Raw genomic sequence first — 13,988 nt, 5'->3', positions numbered from 1 at the left:
GTAAAAGCCTCAGGGGAAGAATGGGAGCATAATGTTGCTGAGTTGCATGTAGTTGGGGCCGGAGATGGCCTCACTCAGAGCAGTTCCTAGGGGCCACGAGCTCTACAGAGCCACACTCTGCGTGTTTCCTTCCCTCTGAGACCACCACCTCCCCTGTCAGGTTTCTGCTTCTCAGACATGTGGCCCATTGTGGCATCTTTGACCCTGATAATACCTCCTGTCTTTCAACTGCCTTGTCCGCTAAAAAACCAGTTACTGTTGAGTCTGCCCCACTCATGTTGACCCCGTGTGTATCTGAGTAGAAGTGTGCCCCATAGGGTTTTCAATGGCTGGGATCTTTTGGAAGTGGATCTCCAGGCTTTTCTTCGAAGGTCCCTCTGGGTGGACTCAAACCTCCAGCGTTTTGATTACCAGCCAAGAGTGTTAACCGTTTACACCACCTAGGGTCTCTACTAACTAACAAATTCTTTCTGTGCTGTTTAGCTCAAATGCCTGAGAGGAAGGATTTGTTTGACAGAGCTCCTCTTTGAGCTGGATGTTAAGAGGGCATTGGTCAAGTACCATCCTGGTGCTGGTTGTGTCTGACCTTTTGGAAGAAGGAGGGACAATGTTCATGGTATCATGTGATTCAAACCATGGTTGCTTTGGCTGTAGGATTCATGACAAATCAGGTTCTCTTAAAAATCAGGTAGAGCTGGCAGTAAGGTTGACGCACCCAGTACAATGGCTGCCATATTTTTACGTAAATAACATGTGCCTCCTACATTTGTTTACCAACTGCACCCTCCCCCCTCCTCGAAGTATGTTCATAAGCACTGTTATGCCAGTTTTTTGAATGTGTTGGCTGTAAAAAAAAGTTAGCATAGCATGTTTACAAAAATACCTCATGGGAGAAGGTGCCGTTGGCTAATAAACATAGAAGGTGTGTGCTATTTATGTAAAAATATGGTAATCAAGTCGTCATTACATGTCATAAACTTAATTATTAATCCATCCACCACCACTACCACCAGCAGCCATTGAGTTGATTCTGACTCATAGCAACCCTGTGTGTTACAGAGCAGAACTGCTCCATAGGGTTTTTGTGGCTGTGACCTTTCCTAAGCAGATTCCCAGGCCTTTCTTTTGACGCATCTGTGGGTGGATTCAGACTGAAAACCTTTTGGTTGGTAGCTGAACGCTTAACCGTTTGCACTACCTAGGCATCCATAGGCCTCCAAAATAAAACTAACCAAAAAAAGTTGCTTTCAAGTGGTTCCAACTCATAGGGACCCCATGTGTATCAGGAGAGAACCTCACTCTGCAGGGTTTTCAAGGCTATATATAACCTTTTGGAAGCAGATTGCTGGGCCTTTCTTCTGAGGCACGTCTGGATAGGTTCAAACAGCCAACCTTTCAGTTAGTAATCAAATGCTTAACCATTTGCACCACTGAGGGACACCATAGGCCTCAATATGTTTAAAGAAAAACTGTAAATGTCTACAAATTTTTCTTCTATATGATGTTGTAGCTAAAACTTTCATCTATAAATATGGAAGATGCCAAAGTTGGAGAGAATTGGAATGGTATTGAATAAGAATGGTTTAGTGACTATGATATCTGTTTTAAAGGGACTTGCCACATTGACAACAGCAGTGAAGCCGATGTGGAAGCTGCCACGGATCCATTTTTTTGTCCCTTTTTGGGATCCTCAGGACCCGTGTACTTGAAGGGGAACGTGTATGGTTCAGATCCCTTTGAAGCCTATCACGCAGGTATGTGGTGTTCTCGTGAGAGTACTGTTCTGTTTCCTCGAGGGACTTCTAGAAATGCTGATTTTTTTTCTCCCTGTGATGTTCTCCCAAAATTAAAAAGGGTGCAGTCCTGACCCAAGAAAAGCTTTAATGGACCATTGTGAGCCCAGTCACCTAAAGAAAAAGGAGTGCTACCCATGTCCTCATCCTGCAGAAGAAATCTGCGATCGCAGCGTTAGTAATGGCGGGTTGCCTTCACATGTGAGGAAGCTGGTTAACTCTACTTACTCTCAAAATGAAGGAGCCGGAATGAAAAACTTGTGTCTAAACAAGTCGTCTGTAGAGTTTAGTACAAATCTGGAACCCGCGTCAGTTACTTTGAGTAACTCTTTCCTGGGTAAGTTTATTCAGTTATTAGATACCTTTACTACGGTTTTACTACGGACCCATCTGTACTGCACGTAGCATGTGGGAAAGCAGCAAGAGCTTCAGATGCCAAAGTCGTGAAAAGTGGGTTTTTCATATGATGCAATCACAGCATCGTATTAGTATAAACGTTTCTGAAAGTAAAGTCAGAGGTGGGGTTGATTTTACTTGATTATGTATTTAATCCATAGCTAAGACAGCCTTAGGAGCTTTCTGGGTAACACTGTGTGTGGTATAGTCTAGAGCAAGAGTTTGGAAATGACTTAAGACCTCAGCTTGTCAGCCATGTGGAAAAAGTGGTTTTGGACTACAACAGGCTTTGGGGTGGAGCTGTGTGCGCTGCATGATTGTGGTTTGGTATGTCTGGTCGCTTATAACTGCACCCACAGCAGAAGGGTGGAAAACGGAATCTTACCTAGCAACAACTCCTAGTCAGACAAGCTGGACTACCTTTTAAAGGAGATCCTCGGAGCCTTAAAGCCCAAGTTGCTGTGAGGCACTAGCTGGCACCGAGATTCGAGTGTGGGCTTTTTGGTTTAGTGCAGGGGGATGATGGATTGAAGAACTGAGATCATCTTTTCATTAAATGGAGATATTGGAAAATGAGCCACAACTTGTCTTGTTTAAAAGAAAAAGCAGAATTTTAAAGTATTTTACCCAGCTTTTAAGAAATTTTATGTTTTGTCAGGGTATAATTATTTATATTGCTTTTTTTTGTGGAAAATATTTATGTAACAAAACATTTGCCATTTCAGCATTCTTCACATGTACAATTCAGGGACATTAATTACGTTTATCATGTTTTCAACCATTACCACTATCCATTTCCAGATTTTTGCATCACCCTTAACAGAAGCTTAATGTTCGCTAACCAGTGAGTCCCCCTACATTCCTTTTTGAAAAAAAGTGAAAATACGTTTTATATGCCTGAGGCAAGAATTTGAGTCAATTGAATAAAAGTTCGCTAAAGTTAAAGCTGAAAGGGCAAGAGATAAGGATTACTTTAAAGAAACCATCTACATATTAAAACACCAGACCCATTGCCGTTGAGTTGATTCCGACTCTACTGTTAACATATATTAATTTTTATGTTACTATTCAAATGCCCTTCATAGAGAATTGTGAGCTTTCAAGTACTGAAGCTAGGAGTTAGGGGAACTTATGCAGTTCTTTGCTCAACAATTAATATAGGCCATGAGAGGTGATAAAAAATGGTTCATTTATTCAGTGGGTGTAAGAGAGTACAAATACCCTTAGCTCCGTGTTATAAGCATTCTGTCCATACGTAGATACAGACCTCAGTAGTATAATTGAGGTGTCCCTGGGTGGTGCCAATAGTTAAGCACTTGGCTGCTGACAGAATGTTGGCGGTTGGAGTCCAACCAGAGGCACCTCAGAAGAAAGGCCTGGAGATCTGTTTCCAAGAAATCAACCATTGAAAACCCGTGGAGCACAGTTCTACTCTAACCATATGGGGTGGGCTTGCCATGAGTCAAAATCAACTCCATGACAACGTTTTTTTTTAGCCATAATTGAACTTGTAGAAAACTGTTATTCAGGTTAATGCCAACGTGTAAGATGCTGCTTCATCTGAAATATGTCGTGTTGATTTTTATGCTAGCAAAGGACCCATATACTCAAGGGGTTTCTTTGTTTCAGGTACATTTGGGAAGCCTCTGAGGAGACCTCACCTGGATGCCTTTTCAAGCTGTGAACAGCCATCAGACTGTCAGCCAAGAGCCTTTCACTCGAAGGCTCATGCTTCCCCAGACTTGAACTCTGAGGCTGAGGAAGATGGGAAATTTGAAAGGACAGATTTTCAGGAAGAAAATCACACATGTTCCTATAAACAGACCTTGGAAAACTACAGGACTCCAAATTTTCAGTCTTATGACTTGGATACATAGACCAAATGGGACCAAAGAACTGTTCTAACATACTACCTCAAGTGGATTTTATTTAAAAGAAAGAGAATCGTATGTTTTTAAATGGAGCTATGAATTCTAAAAGGACAAACTGCCTTATTTATACAGATGAACCACAATTACAAAAAAAGTTATAAAAAATTTATACAGGGAATAACTTTGATATAGGAATATCATTTTAAACTATTTTATAACGTTGTTTTATGTAAAAAGGTATCTTATGTAAATTAATGGTATAAATCCCACGACTGTTTTATGTATTTTTATAATGCCAGATTTCTTTTTATGGGAAATGAGTACTAAAGCATTTTAAATAATACCTGTCTTGTACCTTTTTTGAATAGCGGTCCCTTCATTTTGTTTTGCACATCACTTTTAATAAAAAGTGTCATTTTCATCACAAACTCCCATTTATACAATAGCACATTGTAAGTAGCATTCTGTCCTTGCTACAATTATTACTGTTTCCACCACATTTTGGGCTCAATTATTTCACATGATCACATCTCAAATTGATGACAGATATGTTTAGCACATCATAATGTGAGTAAAAATGACTATTCTGCCCAGCTCCCAGAGTTGTTGGGATACAAATTCAAGTCAGATTAGGGTAGATGAAAGCAAAGTGTAAACTATAAGGAGCTACAAAGTTTCAGGGTACATTAATTGGTTCCTAACTCTATAAACAAAAAAGATCAGTTGTTATAGCCTGGTATAATACAGCGCAGCAACTTTGCTTAAATCACTGTCCAAACCAGGTTTCCTTAGTTATAGTAATGCCTAATGTGATCTAGTGCTTGTGCTTTTCCAAATAGTTTCACATTTACCATCCTTTTTACTGTAACTAGGGAGAAGTTCGTTGCACATTTCTGAAGCTGAAATGGCTGTCGCGGAGGTGGATTGTCGTGCGCTGTTCCAGGTTATAAGGGTGCCGATAGCATTCCTTCCTGTTCTTACTGATTTTTTTTTTTTTTGCTGGATGAGTAGTTTTTATATAAATGGTACTTTTAAGCTATTCTGCAACTTTTTTTTTTTAAAGAACAAAATTTTTTCCTAATTTGGTCATCATAACTCGTTAAAAACTGAGTATCAGATCTGTTACTTACACACATAAAGAACACTAGTTAAACTATTTGTTTTAGACAGTATTTAGGTGAAAATGTCATTGAATGCCTGGCATACATACATAGAAAAAGGGACATAATCATATTTTCCAAACTGTGTGACATAGTTTGATGTAGTTGAATGGACCACACCACGGTAGGCTAATAATTAAGGCGATGAAACTGGGTTATTTTTTCTCTAGTAAATCCTTTTCTTAGCTGGAGTTCAACAAAAAACCCTCTTGCCCAAGATAAATTGGCACAATAGGAGTTAACGTAGCACATTAAGTTTTAAAATCTACTAACAGCTGAAGGTATGAATTCATGCGATTATCAATTCTTCGAACTAAATTGAAAGCAGCTATTAGAAAAGCAGATAGTTTTCAGAGGCTATGTTGAGGGTAAAGTTCTCCGGCTTAGTAAGTTTAGAGCTTTGTGGTTTGTGAGCCAGAAACCTGGAACCCAGATTGCTGTAGGTTTTTCTGCCTTGAATTTAGGCTTCAGACTCCAACACAGGAAGTTGATCCTTCCTTGGACCACCAGTGACTTAAGTGCAGAGAAGTGACTTTGTATGCTTTACCATATTGCCAGATTTTTGCAAATTAGTAATTCATCTTCATTATTGTCAGATGTGATGCAAACACCAATAGGGGCCTTATTCAATGATTTTGAATTTCTTTTAAAGGATTTGCTTCCAGGTTTCAGCACAGATGTTGAAATCATTAACGCCTAAAATTCAAAAATTGAATTCACTTTCCATCAACATGATTTTACTCTTTGGTTCTGTTTATGCACTGAAACTTGTGAATTAGATTTCATCTTAACTGTCTGAACAACAGAGGAGGAGCTAAAAAATATAAATAATTTGAGCTTCTAAATTCCCTTGCTGATATGAATATAGTAGATATTAGGATATTCTAAAATAACATAGACTTGAGGGAAAAAACTAGGACAAGTGTTATGTATTTGGATATTCTAAAATAACATGGATTTAGGGAAAAAAGCTAAGTGCGGTAGATGTCAAGTACTTGGTTTCCTTGTGAGAAGGAATGCTTATAAATTTCAGTTTAATTTTTCTATGCTTTCTGATATTCATACTGCAGATCTTAATAGATGTTCATGCAACGTGTGGATGGTGTGTCCTGAATTCTATTATTGACACTAATGACAAGATATTTTTTGTATATAAGCCTATCTATATTTTTAAGATATTGAGGAAGAAGTACTCCTTGATTGTGGCAACATTTTAAGAATATTAAATATGTGGAACACACAATTGATTTTCACAGCCATCCTACAGAAGGAAACCAAAAGTTATTTCTCACGATACAGCCAATCTCATACTGCTTTTTAAAGAATGATAGAAAAAAGGAGAGTGGTTTAGTATTTGCATACACGTGAGGGGTTGTAGTCCTTCCTATCTGATGTGATAGGAAGTACTTTATGACCAATATTACAATAGAAGATGTGTTACATTGATGCTTTTTCAGGGGAATGAGAAACAAACGTCACTGCAAAACACTCATTCTGTCACCCTCACTCTGGGAGTCTCCAGTGATGGATTTGTATAATAGAATAATTTAGAACTCACTATTTTTTAAGACATCATTCTATTAACACGTTGAATAACAATGCCCCCCCCCCCACCAAAGGAAAAAACCTGTTAGAGTCTTCAAAGAGGGCCCTGGTTTCTTCCTAAGTTGAATAATTTCAATTCTCCAGAAATACTCAGCTGGCAGATTTTATCTTTTCCACAAGGCATTTCTTAAACTAATGTATAATAGTATTGAAACAGTCTTGAGAGGTTTCAGATTTGACCTAAAATAGTGGAAAAGGGTTTGTCCGTGTAAGCTGAATTATCTCAATATTTTGGACCATTTGTCATTTGGAGATATACTGGCATGTCTTTTGGTAAAGATGTTTGATCCTACTTGAGGCATATTATGATCAATATAAAACAGTTACATGAGAGTGTTTTGAATTGAAATGTGTACAGTTGGTTAATCCACTCTTACTATTGTAAAAATTCTAAGTGCATCTTCAATCCTTCATTTAGTGTCGAGTGTTTGAATTCTGTCTTGAATTCCATACTTTTCCATATGAGGATGGATATTCATGATCATAAGAGAAGCTTAATCCACATTAGCATGTAGCTTTTTATTAGTTACATTTTTTAAATATTTTTTTAAGAGTAAGGCGAAACAATCCATGACTGTTACAATTTGATTCTTGAGTTTCTTCTACAATTATTTTCTCAATTTTTCATACATCTTTGTTGGGGTTTGTGGTTGACTTTTGGCCTTTAACAAGCTGAACATTTAAAAATCAGGCTTGAACATAACTCCCACTACCTTCAGGAGATTATTATCATGGTTTTGATTGTTATGAGATTTCTGCATATGGCTTGATTCTGACCAGTCTACAGGTTGGAGGTGAAATTTAGTAACAGTACACAGTCATTCGTCAAACATTTCTCTATACACTTAGCTGTATATTTTGCACAGATGATGAGAAAATAAGATGATCCCAGTTCTAATTATCAGGTAGACCAGGAAGCAGGTCCATAAATAAATAGTTGTAATACAATGTGTTAAATGCTATAGCTTAGTAAGGCCCCAGTAACCGGCACTAATTTTGCCTCTAAAATCTTTACTTTCTATCTGAACTGTCTCCCTGGAAGTGATAACATACGCTTCATTCAGCATGTCCCAGACCCAGCTGGTTATCTGTTCTTTCCACCTGCAGCCACCAAACAATTCCGGTTCTTTCACTCCCTTTCTTGCTTAATCGTATCACCATTCTTGTTGATTTTGCACCTGAATTTTGTCAAGATCGTTGGCACCTTCCCTCTTATCCTATTACCATAGCTGAAGTTCAGACTCTTTATCTGTCACAGCAGTGTCCTAACTGGTCTTCTTGTCCCTTGTTTTTCTTTTTCCCAATTCATTGTCTTCTCTGCTACCAGAATTATTCTCCTATAATACATCTGAATCAGTCATTTCCTTGTATAAAAACCTTTAAGGCATAAACTTTAAATCCTAGTTATGGTCTATAGGACCTTACACTACTGCCAGCCACCCTTTCAAGACTTCCCACCCCTCACCACACTCCCAGCATTTCGACATACACGACCTTCCCTCTTTATCAGCCCTTATGCACCAGGTTCTTTCATAAACTCCAAATCCTTGTGGATGATAGTTTCTCATACTTGGTTCAGCAAAAATTTGTTGAGTGGCTACTGTGTGCTAGGTGCTGAGTTAGACACCAGATTATTAAAAACACCATTAAAATAAATATCCTTCTCCCAAGAAACTCATAGGCAAAGTTATTGCTCTAAAATATTTTCTCTCCTCCCTCACCCGGCAGAATCCAGCTCCCCCTTCAAGACCAAACCTTAACTTTGCCCCAATCATAGCAGCATTTCCCAGGGAACTTTATGTGAACCATCATGATAGAATCACAGGGATGCTGTTAGTTACAAGGCCAGCTGTGATATCATTGCTATTAGAGATACTAAAAACAGTTAACCTGTGCGTCAGTAGGACTTCTTCCAGGAAGAAGTAAAGGAAGTCAAAAATATATTTTTTACAACAATCACTAGATCATGTAGTCTAGCACTGAGCAGAAAAATCAACTCATGTTTACTATAGGTAAACAGGTGGCCAGGCGTGGCAAGAATTTTTTTTTTCCTTTCTGTAGGGTATATGGCTGCCCAGCTACTATACATTTCTCAGCCACCTTACATTTAGGTATGTCTGTAACTGTGTGATTCAATTTTTTTCAAAAGGAATGCGAGCAGAGGTATTACGTGCCATTTTCAAACCTGGCCCATAAAACCTTCCACACACTGTCCTGTGTGTCCTTTTCCTGCTGCTGACTGAGTGCAAATGCATGGCCAGGGCTACTCTTCCTTGGACCCACCTGGTCAAGCACCCGAGTCTCAGAATGACTGTATGGAAAATAATCTCCCTACCAACCTGGAATATTTGCTTTGAAGCCTTACTTACATAAGTGAGAAAAAAATGTTTATTGTACTTGAATTCTACATTTTGTATGTATTATTGCAGTTGTCTTGCCCCTACTTAAAACAGTAATTTTAATGTGAAGAATGTCCCAAAATACTTATTGACTTCGTTCTTCATTAATTTATTAAGCTAATTTGTTGTGTTCCCCTTTTAAAAGGAACAACTGAACCTCAAGGACAAACCTTAACACTGATGCCAGGAGACAGTGCCAGAGTCAATTTGACGGCAGTAGGGTTAGTTTTTCATTTGGTTTGGCAGGTCATTGAGACTGTGACCTCACTAGGATTTACTGAATGCCCTCCTCCAGGAGTCCCTCATGCAGCTGCTACAACCGCCTGATTTTCATCTTCAACGTGGATACAGTTCTAAAGGAGGCCGATAGAGTGTACTTGGCTTATCAAGATTTTTGCAGGTGTGTTTCAAGGACTCTTAAAAAACCCTCAAAAACACAAGAGCACCAGTCATATGCCACCAATGGGAAAGGCTCTGGGAATATTAAAAATGAATGAAGCATGGCCTGGATCTCTTAGGGATTCTTCTCAGCAGGGAGTAATACCCTGAAAAAACAATGCTGATTTTCTTATGGCACAAGTCATAATAAAAATGGGTATTTATATAATCGGTTAATTAGGGGTTGGGATTTGCCTTTCTCAGTATACAACTGGCTATAACCTGATTGCTTCCAGAAAAAAAGAATGGCCGTCACACACACATTACAGCTCCTTTGAGTGGCCTGTAGTTTGTGTATCATATACACGTGGGTGCTAATATCCCAAGAATCTCTCGGCTAATAACGTTGGTAAAAGGAAAATAAAAGCCACAAATTCTATATAAAGTCTCATTATGGTCAAAAGCTAGAATTTACTCAGTAATGTTTAGATTGTATGGCTATACATTTATAACTCAAAACATTTACCACTGACATTTATTTTTGAATCTGAAGATTACTAGCTCCTAGCCTTCCCTTCTTTCTTCATTGAAACAGGTTGGCTTTATAATACAATTGTTTTCATAACAGATTTCTTTAAAACATAATTATCACTGAAACAATACAGATAGTAGACATTAGGCAGCACAAGGAAATGACCCTGAGAAAGGGGAAACAGATGAGCCTTATGATTCCAGGCTATGGCATAGGGAGGGAGAGGTAAACGGGAACCTAGATTTGAATCAAGTAGACAGAGCTGGGAGTCTGGGAAGCCCATGGCCTCTAGAGGACTAGAGAAAAAAGAACTGCACAGATAGAGAATTCTGGAGAACCACAGAAGGTCCCCTCATGTTTTTAGTTGAGTACTGATCAGCACATGCATGTGAGCAACTACTCAAAACCAAGGAAAGAACCACCTGGAAGGATTAGAAGGAACAATCTTTGAAGCTTACACAGGGGCTGAATTAGTTCCCATTAGCCAGAGTAGGGAGCTCTGGTGGGGCTGCTGAGCAAAACAAATGCCAGTAGTTTGAATCCACCAGCTGCTCCTTGGAAACCCTATGGGGCAGTTCTACTCTGACCTATAGGGTTGCTATGAGTTGGAATTGACTCGACGGCAACCAGTTTTTTAGTCAGAGAAGAAAACCTCACAATTCAGGAGCATCAGGTAGAGTACTCAGAAGGATACTGCCTTAGTAATGGGACAAAATTAACACTAAAGATTGTTCCAATCCCACCTAACAAAGCTTAAAACCATGCCTTGAAAGGATCACACTGTTTCCAAGTAATTTAAATGTCTTTCAAACAAACTCAAAATATTTATAGAAATACAGACCTATCCAGTATGCAGCAAGGTCAAATTCACAATGCCTTGCATACAATAAAAAGTACCAGGCATGCAAAGAAGCAGGAAAAAATGACCTATAATTAGAAAAACCAATGGATAGAAACAGATCTAAAAATGAAACAGATAATAGAATTAATAGACAAGATGTTAAAACACTTATTATAAATATATTCCATATATAAATAACATATTTTGTTATAGAAGAACAGAACATATGTACAAATTCAATGAATGCAATGAAACGAAGGTCTGGTTCTCCCAGGAGAGGCCAAGGAGGATTTAACAGAGGACAGCCTCATTTGAAATTGCTTTTGCCAAGATCATCAATACTCCTAACTTCCAAATTTGATGATACTTGTATTAGAGTCTTTATTTTATTGACCCTCTCTAATACATTGTTTTCACTGGCCAATTTTTTCAGAAGTAGACCGCCAGGTCCTTCTTCCTAGTCTGTCTTAGTCTGGAAGCTCTGCTGACACCTGTCCACCATGGTGACCCTGCTGGTATTTGAAATACCGGTGGCATATCTTCCAACATCACAACAACACACAAGCCACCACAGTATGACTGACAGACAAGTGGTCACTCTGAGGGCTAAGGTGTGCCTGACTCAAGCCATGATATTTTCAATTGCTTAATATGCATGTGGAAACTGGACAATTAATAAGGAAGACCAAAGAAGAATAGACACCTTTGGATTATGGTGTCTGTGAAGCCTACTGAATATACCATGAACTGCCAGAAGAACGAACAAATCCATCTTGGAAGAAGTACAGCCAGAATGCTCCTTACGAGTGAGGATGGTGAGACTTCATCTCACATACTGTAGACATGTTTTCAGGAGGGACCAGTCCCTGGAGAAGGACATCATGCTTGGTAAAGTGGAGGGTCAGCAAAAAAGAGGAAGACCCTCAATGAAATGGACTGACACCGTGGCTGCAACAATAAGCTCAAGTATATCAACAATTGTGAGGTTAGTGCGGGACCAGGCAATGTTTTGTTCTGTTGTACGTAGCGTCGCTATGAGTCGGAACCGACTCCATGGCACCAAACAACAACATGCTGCATACTCTTTTTTTTTTTCGGAAACTCAACATTCTTCTAGTTCTACTCATTTTGCTTTTCAGTTTTTCTTGGTCTTTTTGGATGTTCCTTCCATGGCCCACTCCTTAAATAGCAACGCGGCTATGGCAGCTTGAAGATGGCACAGTTAAGTCAAACATTGCAAACTTACCTGACAAGAGAAGCCAGACAATATGAACGTGTGAATCGGGCTATGGAGTGTCAGGGACTGTCGTGCCCATTAAGGTTGTCAAAAGTTAAAATATTGTGTTGTCCAAAACACTCCGGGCACTCCTCTGTTAGATAACTCTTGTATAAACCATTTGTGCCTAAGAAACAATGTTGTCATCAACAAGTGTCTTGTGCATTCCCAGTAGTGATCCCCTTTTGATTTCTCTAGGCTCCCATGTCAGCTTGGACCTTAACCTCAGACCAAGTGTTTCTAAATGAGTAATACAGATTTATGTTTCAAATCCAGGAGGCATGGAGTAAAAGAATAAAATGCTTTTAAAAACAAAAAAACCAAACCCAGTGCCTTCGAGTCGATTCCGACTCATAGTGATCCTAGAGGACAGAGTAGAACTGCCCCATAGAGTTTCCAAGTAGTGCCTGGAGGATCCGAACGGCCAACCCTTTTGTTAGCAGCCGTAGCACTTAACCACTAAGCCAAAAATGCTGTTAAAGCTAACTATTATTTGTTGTAAATGAAGGCTGTCAGAGAACAACATTTTGAAGGGTTTCCTTCATTTCTTTACCCTTCCCTCCCCAAGAGAAAAACAAAAGGCTGCCCTTTAAGGCCAGGTGTTCTTTATAGCTAAGTGATAACATGGTGGGGAGAGGCTAAACTCACTTAGCTGTTCACAAAGTAATAAAAGTTTATATTGACTTTGTTAACATTTGCAATTTTAAATACATTGCATAAAAACAAAACAAAAAGAAAAGCATGGTGCTTATTTCCAGTTCTGCTTGTAAATCTCTCGTGTCCACTGCAATTGGGTAGTCTGCAGTGGGCCCAGGCTCCCCCCAACTCTCACCCCACCTTGTTCCTACAGATGCTAATATAAATCAATTAGGGGCTGACACAGTAATTGGCTGCCTGACAAATGTTCCATAATAATGCCGCTCAAGAGAATGTGGAATTTCTGAGGTGCTAGTTATAACGCTTTCAATATAGCTGTAAATTCCATGCCATGTCAGCACAGGTGGAAAGCAGAGTCGTAAATAAAATGTTTCCCCAATATCTAAAGAGCTCCCTAGATGATTGACCAGTGCAGGTTGGGATTTAATTCAACCACTTAAACTTTCAGGGAGTAAAAACCAGACCTTCATCAAATTCAGACCAAAAAAAAAAAAGAAGAGTGTATGTGTGTGTATGCGGAGAATGGAGGGAAGGGGGAAAGAGAAAGAATATTGGCAGCCAAGTATTAGAATGAGCAAGGGCTGCTCTAGCTAAAGCAATTAGAGCAGTCATTATTTGTAAAATAGTAAAAGAAAAGACCATGGCTAGACATGTGCTCAGTTCCATGGGAGTAATTAAAGGAGGCACACCACTGCTCCCCCGCCACGGACCACAGCAGGTCACGCATGCTGTGACTTAAATGTTCCGCTGTATTTTAATGGTTAATGATGGAACCACTCATGATTCATGTGGTTCTACTAGACCCCTTTTCCATTATGAGCAGCCTAATTGACTTAAGCTAATGATCTTATTTCAGTTGGGGATGAAGGGCGAACTGTTGTCCTCACAAGTTTTCTCTGGGAATCTCCTACAGGGTAGGTGTTGTGCTTTCAGTATTCTCCAGAGTTCTTAGCATAACTCTGAGAACATACTAAGCCTGTTGCCATCGAATTGATTCCAACTCAAAGCGACCCAATATGGGACAGAGTAGAACTGCCCCATAGGGTTTTCAAGGCCGTAAATCTTTACGAAAGTAGACTG

General features: G+C 39.2%; 1 protein-coding gene across 2 annotated transcripts in view; it reads left to right on the top strand.

Annotated features, from left to right (window-relative positions):
• Positions 1 to 4,341, top strand: part of LRIG3 (leucine rich repeats and immunoglobulin like domains 3) — a 60,156-nt gene extending 55,815 nt beyond the window's left edge. The window contains exons 16-18 of one of the 2 annotated variants that reach the window (XM_049883737.1): positions 1,611 to 1,754; positions 1,855 to 2,130; positions 3,819 to 4,341. In XM_049883737.1, the coding sequence (XP_049739694.1) occupies positions 1,611 to 1,754; positions 1,855 to 2,130; positions 3,819 to 4,066 (668 nt within the window). In that variant the 3' untranslated portion in view covers positions 4,067 to 4,341. The remainder of the gene's footprint in view (positions 1 to 1,610; positions 1,755 to 1,854; positions 2,131 to 3,818) is intronic. The other variant, XM_049883736.1, reaches the window with a different exon arrangement.
• The last annotated feature ends 9,647 nt before the right edge of the window (positions 4,342 to 13,988 follow it).

Source organism: Elephas maximus, chromosome 4 (assembly GCF_024166365.1).
Source record: "Elephas maximus indicus isolate mEleMax1 chromosome 4, mEleMax1 primary haplotype, whole genome shotgun sequence".
Lineage (NCBI taxonomy): Eukaryota > Metazoa > Chordata > Mammalia > Proboscidea > Elephantidae > Elephas > Elephas maximus.
Note: the sequence above shows the minus strand (reverse complement) of the source record. Positions and strands in the feature narration are given on the sequence as shown.